This window comes from Montipora foliosa, chromosome 8 (genome assembly GCF_036669935.1).
Source record: "Montipora foliosa isolate CH-2021 chromosome 8, ASM3666993v2, whole genome shotgun sequence".
NCBI classification, from domain to species: Eukaryota; Metazoa; Cnidaria; class Anthozoa; order Scleractinia; family Acroporidae; genus Montipora; species Montipora foliosa.
Genome location: NC_090876.1, coordinates 20,057,661 through 20,068,461, shown reverse-complemented (window position 1 = coordinate 20,068,461; position 10,801 = coordinate 20,057,661). Strand labels below are relative to the sequence as shown.

General features: G+C 39.4%; 1 protein-coding gene across 1 annotated transcript in view; it reads left to right on the top strand.

The window, feature by feature from the left end:
• Positions 1-10,234, top strand: part of LOC138013177 (pancreatic secretory granule membrane major glycoprotein GP2-like) — a 42,456-nt gene extending 32,222 nt beyond the window's left edge. The window contains exons 7-10 of the mRNA XM_068860189.1: positions 3,522-3,689; positions 5,089-5,124; positions 7,680-7,847; positions 9,558-10,234. Coding sequence (XP_068716290.1) covers positions 3,522-3,689; positions 5,089-5,124; positions 7,680-7,846 — 371 coding nt within the window. The 3' untranslated portion in view covers position 7,847; positions 9,558-10,234. The remainder of the gene's footprint in view (positions 1-3,521; positions 3,690-5,088; positions 5,125-7,679; positions 7,848-9,557) is intronic.
• Positions 10,235-10,801: the final 567 nt, after the last annotated feature.

Sequence of the window (10,801 nt, the reverse complement as noted above, 5' to 3'; positions counted from 1 at the left end):
CTTTACAAAAGGGTGATAAATGTATTTTTTTTGGATTATAGGCTCCATAACCCAATCAATAAGACTGGAATTTTGCAGAGTGGTTAAGCATTTGAATCACAAACCCTGTGAGGGGAGTCTGAATGTATGGCAAAAACCTCTACTTTGTGTACGAAATACAGATGACATAAAATAATGGAAACAGGCGACAAGAAACAGTATCGCACCAAAATATAATGTCTTGCAAACAGTGGTTAAACAATAATTATGTTACCATTTGTCTGGTCCCCCAAGAAGGAGCCATATTGAATTAAAGATGAACTGTCTAAGTTAAATTAAGTTTGGTTATTTAACAGTAATACATCAAGCAGCCGTTAACCTAGCAGCCTTTGTAGCTTTCTTAATTGGTGTTGATAGAAGAATCCTCTTTACAAGAAGGGTTTCTCTCCACTAACTAAAACATATTCACCAATTAGCAGGTAGTTTGAGGGTAATATTGTGTGTGTGAATGGTGAGTTGAGGAAAAATCATAGACAAAAGTTAGGGTTAGTCTGTAGAATGAGGGGGAGAAATTTACAAAGCAAACTCTCAACCCCAAAATAAGGTTAACAAATGAAACAAACTCTGCGTGAAATTAAAAACTTGAATCACAGAAACAGCCAGATAGTACATGTACGAAAAACTCAATCACGTAGGAGGGATTAACAAATATTTGACCATGAAAATTATTCAGCAGAAGTGGCCGGCTTGGCGGTGATGTCTCCAAAAAGGCTCGTGGTGTATGAGGCCACCTAAGCAGAAACAGCCACAAGTCAAAAAGAGACCTTGCCGAGTGCTGGAATATGACACCGACACCTTGAAAACAATATGAAACAGAGATTTACTGTATTGATTTGTACTAATTGGTTGAGTAAAAGGGCTAGATCAGCCACACATAAGCCCTCAGACCCCCAAAATAGATGCCTGTGATCCTTGAGTGTGAAATAGTTATGCTATATTTTTTAAGTTCTCTGTGCGGTGTTGCTAGTCAAGCCTTAAACAATAAATACAGTCATTGTTATTTTTTAAGGGATGTTCCAGGGCTTATGCTTGTAATTATTTTATTTATGTTTCACACAGTGGAACAAAAATTTGATCATATTGATCAGCCACAGGTTAGCTTATTTGTTTGTGTCCAAACTGCACAAAGGCAAAGAAAACAATCTGGGGTTTGGGAGAGGATGGGGTCAGTCTTAAACGTAGCAGTAGTGATAGGCTACAAATTGCTTTTCCTCACGGGATGATATTCTACAAGGAACTGTAATCATTGCTTTGTCCTCAGTTGTTACAAAATATGAAGGAGTTGCCATGGAATAGTATGGCTTTTTTGCATAGTTATCCCTAAGGGGGCAAGGACATGGTATTTACAATAACTTATCAGTTTTGCATTGTTTTGCTGTGATCCATTTTAAGTCTGGTCTACAATTATTACCTCGAGATCAAACATTGTTTGCCATGTTATGAAGTGTTCTGGCGCATCAGTCCTTCTGTGGAATGTTTGTTGAAGCTCTTGTTTCCAGGCTTTGAAGTAATTAAGTACTTGCTTTAAGGTGGTAACAGGTTGATCTGTTATTGACTGCAGTGGACTGTTATCGTTGAAGACATTCCAAAGCATTTCACATATTCATAAATTCTTGTGTCTTTTCTGTGGTGTTGTGCAAAGCCATCATGTCTTTGCAAACTTTTTCGGACAGAGTATTAACAGCAAGCTTTTCTCGTATTTTATTTAAATTATCAAGATGAACTTACAAGCGCCTTGATTAAACCGTATTTGTTGTTTGTTGATTTTCCCAAGCGGGCGAAATCTTGAAAATAGTTTTTTATTGTCGGTAACATTGACTGCGGCGGGCGATTCGTCGCGAGCGATTTTAAGTGAGCAAGTTTGAAGTTCTGAAACGCTGCTATATCCAAATATATCCAGCTGGTTTTTTACTATGTTTTGTAAAAGCTATCGATCTTAAACATAAGTAAAATTTAGAGTGGAGAAATGTGGAGTACTCGTAAAAGAAGGAGCGGAACACGGCTTGGTCACGATACGCGGGACATACCTGCATTCGACACTGTCTTACTTCACTCAAATTTAAGCAGCTTCCGACGAAAATACTTGAGTTATATTCCAACAGACAAAATAGTATTGAGTTTTGGGTCAAAAATATCAAAAAAGCCTGCAAATAATACACTGCTGGTGGCCCAAAAATAAAGAAAGAAAACGTGATTTCTGGTTTGTCGAGAGGATATTTTTGGCAGCCATTAATTGCACCGGAAGCGCGGAAGGAGCGCTCGTGCCAGTCCTTCTCCGCATCACACATTGGACCAAGAGCGGAGTGCCCGTTTCACCGCCCTATGTATAAGCGCCCTGGTACGTACGTTGTACGTACGTACGTTGTACGTACGGACGTTGATGACGTCATGCCTATAAAACCAAATTTTCTCACATCGATGGGTTACCATATTTTCTTAGCTATGGTGCTCCGCGCGCGCGCGCCTTCGGCGCGCGCGGAGCTCCGCTATAACAACGTTTGTCGAACAAAAACTCTTTATTATCAGTCATGCATAGTTTTCAAAGAACACAGCATCACAGAACTGTATGCAATCAACCTTATATAGCTACAACTGTTATTAGTCTCCCTTCGATCCATTGTATCGAAGCATCACAGAAGCTTTAATATAATCTTGTAGAACACTGTCTTGCTGGGCGTTAAAGGTGCTGGAAAGAAGACTGAAAACTCGTTCAGCGGTTGCTGAACACAAAAGACCACTAAAAGTTCTGAGAAACACGAAGTCACGAACCAATCAAAATCGACTCTTCCCTCGGTTAAAAGGAGCATAGCTCGTGCATTTCCATGACAACAGTCAGCCAGTCAGGCGACAAGGTGGAATTATTCATAATTCATGATAATAGAATTGCTCGGCTTTATACTGAAAACGTTTGAAAGACAAAATATTGCATTTAACATATGAAAAATTGTGAAAAATGTGCTGAAATGTTTCCCAAAAAGCGAAAAAATGCTCAAATTCTCCTCAAAAGTTAATTATGTGCTCAAGAGTGCTGGGAATGTAAAATAGTGCCGCAAAAGTGCCCAGCGCAATCGGGGCAGGCCTATTTGCAACCCTAAACGGAAACTTCAAGGCCACATACCGGCTACATATGATGGCGTTTTGCCCAGAACACACTAACTGAGACAAAAATTCTAAATTTACACCCCTAAGCGAGACGATGAGCATCGCCCCTTTCATATGCGAGTACCTCCTCCCCTCCCGCTCCCCCCCCCCCAGATTATCTTCCACAAAGTTAATTTACTTTTAATTTATGAGCCGAAAATGTTTCGAGACCCTAGCCCTTTTGCTTCACGTACTTGAATCTTCTAAGTCCAACGCTTACTTCCTGAACAAAAAACATGTCACCGATTTTTCTCTTAGAAAGGTGTCATACCCGACGTGGCGTCATGTCAGGGCCGCTTTCCCGCACTGACAGGTATTTAACAGCTTTTCACGATTTTTAGGTGGTTTTAGCTGTCAAGGCAAACCGGATGGGAACTACGCGGATCCAGACAATTGCTATGGGTTTATTTCCTGTTCAAACGGCATCGCTTATAAAATGGACTGCCCAGACAGCTTGATGTATAACGAGGCGAAGGATCAATGCGTTCACAACGCGCCCTGCCCCAGAGGTATTCAAAAATTTTAATTTGTAGTGGTAATAGGACTGAGTGGCGTCGAATTCGCGGGTCTGTAATCGTACAAGTGATAACAAAATGGGACGACCGCGCTGCGGGAGTCTGATAAGTTTATCACGAGCTTTAGATAACGTTTTGGGCTAAGGTTACCATTTTTGTAAAGGTTTGGGATTGTTTCAACTAAGGTACCATTCACCCCCTACCCCCACCCTCTACCCCTTACCCTTACCCCTACCCCCTACCCCCTACCCCCGGAATAGTCATGCCGTCTAATAGAAACAAAGAAAGCCCAAATTTAGGAGTCTGTACACTGTTTCTATGGTGATTGAAGCCAAGGTTGTGATTGGTTGATTAAACTACAACTTTGAATGTAATTGGTTGATTTACACTACAACATTGGATGTGATTGGCTTATTGAACTGTCCGATAACAACTTGGCAAATGAATTAGTGGAAAATTGGAGTTTTTTAAACCAATCAAAATCGAGGAAACTTGTAATATTTATGATTAGTATAATAATCTCCCATAGTACTCTTCCAACGCAAAAACGTTACTTAAAAGGCTTATAGGCCAGTATTGTCTTTTTTTGGGAAGAAACCGGATTACTAGTTATCCAATGCTTTCCAAAGCTTCTTTGGAGCCATTACTTAAACAAAGGTCAGCCAGTGCTTAAAAGAAAACCGTGCTCCAAGTCATTTTTGCCAGTCCTAGTTTATAAGGGTCATTGATTATCGAAAATGGTGTGGAGAAAGGAAGATCATAAATATTCTTGCTCTTTGGCCATTTCAACTTAATCAAAAACATGAAACAATCATCAGTGGCTACAAACATAATGATAAAGCGCATTTTACTTTTGATTTGACGTTTCGTAGGCTACAACATACATCTTCAGAAGTGACGGTTGAACAAATTCAGATATGATATATATAAAATTAAGAAGACTGGTAACTAGAAAGAATAAGATAAAAATACTAAGATAAATAGATAGCAGTGAAAACTGACCAAGCCACAGTTTTTCACTGCCAACGTTTTCGTTTAACGCTGGGTTAAGATCACGTTCAGAGTTGTGAAATTTGCACTTCTCGTAAATAGCCGGTTCATTTTTACAGGCAGTCACTGACAAGAAAAGCAGCAACTGCACAAGTAACCACATCCAACTATTTCAACATTAGACGTTGCAAAATTCTCGAATATTAATATTTTCAAATTCAACATGCCCGGGCTTTGCCTTGGGAAGGGGGGGGGGGGGGGGATGTTGAAGTTTCGAGTTGATCGGCCCATTAAGGACACACTTTTTATCGGTTTTGTTGCTTTTTCAATCTTTTTAGGCCCACGCAAACTGTACCATCCATTTTAGTTTATCAAACACTGACAACCTTCCTTATTATTTCAGCATTCACCACAACATCACCACGGATAACAACACCAGGTACGATATGCATTAAAAACAAACAAAACAAAACAATACTTATCAACAAACAAAAAATGTCAGCGTTAAAAGTTCCTTTCCTGAACGACACAGACTATTTTTTGCCCGTTTTCATTTACCTGAGAAAAAGCCTCGAGGCTTTTGTGGGAGGTGATGTATTAGACAAAGATTGTGTCAGTGGTAAAAAGGAAAAAGACTTGTTTATGATGTTGCTGATTAACAGATATTTATTGAAGGAGGTCTGAGACTTAAGAGCAGTTCTCTGAGAAAGCCAAGCAAAGTTAAACATAAATTTTTAAACTCTCTTTACTTTCTATGTGGATGTAAGTTGTCTGGAGGGATGAACGAAAACAGCCATATTATGTACCGTTGCCATAGTAATCGTCATTGATCATGACACTCTTTGATTAGGAATTTTACTATCAAGTATTTAACATATATGTGTCCACTTCTCAGATAGATGAGAGCCAATTCTAATGAGATTCCACCAGACAGTAGGACTATGCTTCTAATTACTAAAAGATGCTCTGAAAGTATTTTCACTTCTACAAACTTGAAGAAAATACTGGCTGTATTATGTTACCTGTCGACCATTGTGAAAAACCGCAAAAACGAGGGCAACTGTTTTCGCTTTTTCTCGCAAAGTATTCTTTTCCCGGTCACCACATTTGCAGCAGAGCTAACACAACTATCATAATCCTTAAATATTGGAAAACTAGTTTGGGCAAAATTCTAGTTTGGTCATACGTGATGAACAAATTTGATGAAAATTAGAAATATTTGGAACATTGACCCAAGTTTAGGCTTACATTTTTTCGCTCCGATCTGGTTTAGAGAGCGTGTTTAAGCTGCGACAGTATTTTAACTATCCTATCTGTAAAGTATCATCGACTTATGACGCTTTAGATCCGTTTAGTTTGATCATTTTCTTTCCTGTAACTCCCCTTCTAAGTATTGTCTTAGTCCGTACCGAGTCTACTGCACGAATTTTGGTAGTTTCAGGGGGTAATAGAAATGCGTAGATTTTATACGGTGAACACAATAAAATATTTAATTAACCTGCAATGGCGTCCAAGTCATTGGCGCGAATGGCGTTTTAGTAGATCTATAAACAAAATGTACTCTTATGGAGCTGATCAAGAATGGAACGTCAATTGGATAAACAAGACAGGCGGTGAAAAATAAATATTTGGAATCTTAAAAGCAACGAGTAATGGACTTTGACAACAATTGCATTTCTGTATCAAAGTGAGCTGTATTTCTAATATTTTACTCACTGTGCTGTTATGTACAACGCTGAAAGCAAATGACAAATTCTGTATGGGTTTAACAAGCTCATTGAAGGAATCGAACCCCTCGAATGCATCTGTGTTTACTGAAGTCGCATATCTGTTGTCTGGCTATTTACGTTTATTTTGTACTCAATTCTGCACAGTCTTCAGGTAAAAAAAAAAAATAGTGCAAATGTGACACTGAAGAATTATTTGAAAAAAAACTTGTCTATTTTGTGCATCATTATACAAGGAAAAGGTTCTTCAGAAAAAGGTTTGATCCTGAACTGGGAGGAATTTATTTAATTGCATTTGGTTTTTGACACGGATTGTATTTCTTGTTTGCAGGCACGCAATTGCAATAGGAAGGTTTTTTTTGCCTCTAATAGCAAATATTTTGTTTGTTTGAATCAACGTTTCCCTGGAAAAGGTTTTTGGGAGATCTTTCGGCCGTTGTGGATTCATCGTGTGGCGTAATATTCGAGCTTAACTAATTTGCATTTAAAACTCGAGAGGTTTCCTCATGAAGATGACAGGAATTTGTAGCCATGTTCTTTCTGGCAAATGATTAATAGGTAGCCATAGTTTTTAACGTCATAAAAAGATCTGTTCAGTCATTCGAGTGTAAAATGAAGTTAATTCTATTTACTTGAAATATTTCTCGCTAAAGCCTGGTTTTCACTAGAGACGCAAGCATAAGCACAAGTAACACACGCAAGCGCAGTTAGTTAGTTGTTGTTAATTAGTGTCTATTGTGCTAACAAAGGCACTAATAAAAAATGAAGGGGAAGTTCAAGCTTTTTATGTCCAACTCAGTTGCTTGACCTTCACAGAGAACTGCTCTTAAATTCCTAAAGGAGACCAATGTTGGCCATGCTTTTAATTTTTGACCACTAGAGAGACCATATTTAAAACATATTAAATGGATAGTTTTATATGAATTTCTTCGCGTGCAACCCTATAGGGATCTTCACGGCTACATATGATAGCGTTTTGCCCAGAACACCCTCACTGAGACCAATATCCGAAATTTACACCCCTAAGCGAGACGACCTTGTGCAATGGCTTGGAACCAACTGTCAAATCAAATATGTGAGATAAGGGATCTTGCAAGCTTTAAAACGTGCGATATACTAGGACACACTTTGCATTGCTAGGGCACACTTTTACACGGCTTGTCTCGTATTATTATATTATATGTAGTAAATTACTTATTATTACTATTGTTTAAATTTCCTTGACAGTCGCACTGATGGATATTTAACAGGTTTTCACGATTTTTAGGTGTTTTCAGCTGTCAAGGCAAAGCGAATGGTAACTACAGGGATCCAGACAATTGCTTTGGATACATTGCCTGTTCAAATGGCTACCGTTATAACATGCCCTGCCCAGCCGGACTGAAGTATAACGAGAAGACAGATCGATGCGCTTTCAACGCGCCCTGCGACTAAGGTTTGTAAAGATACTAGGGAGCTTAAGATTTTACGACGCTGACGGCAACAACAACGCCGCAAAACAATGATATCATTGGTTAAGAGAGCACACATAATCGCGCTGCACGTGAAGCACAGATTTTAGCACGTTTTCTTGCGGTACTCTGCATAACGACGACGCAAAATTCCCAAATTTGAGGTTTTGACTACAACGTGAGCATGCAACAGAGAATCTTTCTTTCTCTATTTTCACTTTGTAACTGCTCGTACCAATTTATTTTTAGGATACTTCGTTCAAATTGTAAGAAGTGAACGAGATAGAATAGCAGCGAAAGACTTACGATAAAGCAAAGTGATATTTTGAGGAGACGTTTTCGTCGACATCGCTCTCGTAGATCTTAAGATCCCTATTAATTTGTACAATAATTTCCCATACCAGGAGCCATACTACTTTTCTCACGCGAAGAGCTCCTTAGCTCACTTAAGGACGGTGCCTACTAATTCAAACTGGTATTTTTGCCCCGGTTTATAATTATGCAGGAAAGGTAGATCTTAGCAACTGTTATATGTTGAAATGCAAAAAGAAATTGAGGGTAACCACGCATTTTTCAAAGATAATTCATGAACAACATTAGTACAAAGCTCTAAAATACAAAGTAATGTATGGCGTCCTTTCTCAAATTGAAGCTTAATTATCTCTAAAGAATGCATTGTTACCCCCAATTTTCTTTTTGGATACCAAGAGTACTTACGAAGATCTACTTTCTCTGCATGATTTTAAACCGTGCAAAAGTATCCCTACATTAGTAAGCATCACCGATAGGAAACCCGAGTATCTGGAGATACGCAGAACGTACGCGCAATAACAATAGTAGGCACCTTCCTTTATAGACCAATCTTGTCTTTTTTGAAGGAGACAGGATTACTGGTTAGGCAATACTTTCCAAAGCTTCCTTGAGAGCATTATTCAAACAAGAGTCTGCCGGTGTTTAAAAGAAACCCGTACTACAAATCATTTTTGTCAGTCTTAGTTTACAAGGGTTGTTGATTATCGAAAATGGTGTGGAGAAAGCAAGATCAAACTGAGGGAAAAAGCGCCACTTCATCTCCCTGCAGAAACCCACTGCCATAAAGTTATTGAGGTAAAGAAAGAAAAAAGGAAAAAAAATGCATGTCCACGGCAGGCGACTTAAAACTTCCAGTAAAACTCCCAGATGGAGGTTGGTCTGATTGAGGGAGGAATGGGGTCCCCCTGTTCTTCCGCTTGTGGGGAGGGAGGTTAACCATTACAGGACTCGCACCTGCACAAATCCCCCACCATATAGTGTGAAGGACCAAGCTAACAGATTAATAATTATCTAGAAAATGTATCAGACAGAATTTCCCGTGATGTAAGTAAACAATTGCCAGGTTTCATTTTTTCATTTTTTGAGTTATGATAATGTTCACTTAGAATTTCCTGATGAGGGAGAATAACAAGGCGACATGAAGCCTGCAGTCTGTCTGACTTATCATCATCGTTCCGAAATGTGATTATAAAGAATGGAGAGTCAAGTTACAATGAACGACTGTTTTTAAAAAACGGAACTTGGATGATTCAGGACCCTGTCTAAATTACAAATCTAACGTTTTTCGCACTAATTATCAATATATATCACGCTTGGACATATGATGTCTTTGAGAGCTGTGAAATTTGCACTTCTTGTAATTAACTGTTTCATTTTTACAGGTAGTCACTGACAAGAAAAGCAACACCTGCACAACAAACCACAGCCAACAACTGAAGGCAACTATTTCAACATTAGACGTTGCCGAATTCTCGAATATTAATATTTTGTAATTTGTTAAGCACTCGTTTCTGTGAAGTTTCATTGTTTCACTCTGCGAGTTGGCACTTAAGACGCGTTTACACGACAGGAAAAAAATGGAACTGCTCGGCAAATTTCTTTCGAGTAAACTATGTACCTGATTTTTCATTTGTGTCGTACCGTGAGGAGATCATGGGCCCCCATGATGCGGAACTAACCGGAAAAAAATTGCACCGTTTTCATTTTCATAGGTTTTGAGCACCGTGTAAACGCAGACGTATCCGTTTAAGTTATTTTTTGAGCCAGCATTGTTTTGATTTGTTTTATTTTGTCCGCACATGCGCATTTCTCTACCTTGCCGTTCCGCTGTCGCTTAGGTGCCGGGTATTTTTTTCTTAGAGTCGTTCCATAATATTTTCCGTGTAAACGGTTGAATGTTCATTGATAGGGTCTTCATTCTGTCCGATCGAACCGTTGCACTCTAATCTGTCGTGTAGACGCGCGTTAAAAAGGAATAGATTTTGGACAGAAAGGATAGGTCGTCCCGAATTTCACTCGGTCACAAAATGAGCAAGAATTAAACAACGAAATTCTTTATTGGCTTTGTATCTTTGGTACCGGAAAGAAAAGTTAAGCGTTGCATAATAATGAGTATCCCACGATCCTTTTCTATTTTTGTTTGTTTTTCTTCTTATTTCAATTTTCCGACATATGACCGCTCCCTTGTTTTCATTTTAACGCTGATTGCCCCCCCCCCCCCCCCCCCGTCCCTAGCCATCAGCGCGGTGTTTATTTTGCATTATAACGTGTGCAGATACCTCGTCATCTGAAACGTCGGAAGGCAAATCCCGAACATACACAGAACGGAAACTAAAATCTGCACGGACAACACGTACTTGAACATCACTGTAAACAAGGCCAGACGAGATCAGATCATCGCATGAAGCCCGATTCTTAAAAGTCAGCCGAACACGGCCGCCCCGCAAAAACTGAACAGTAGTAAGCTTTTCGGCATCCACGACACTCAACGAACGTGGTAGCACGTCCGACGAGCCATAATTCTCATAAACCGTTTCCGGGAACTGTAATACGACCCGGGGGGGGAGGGGGTAAGACTTCCGTATGAAACAGACGGGGATGCTCGTCGTCTCGCTTAGGGGTGTAA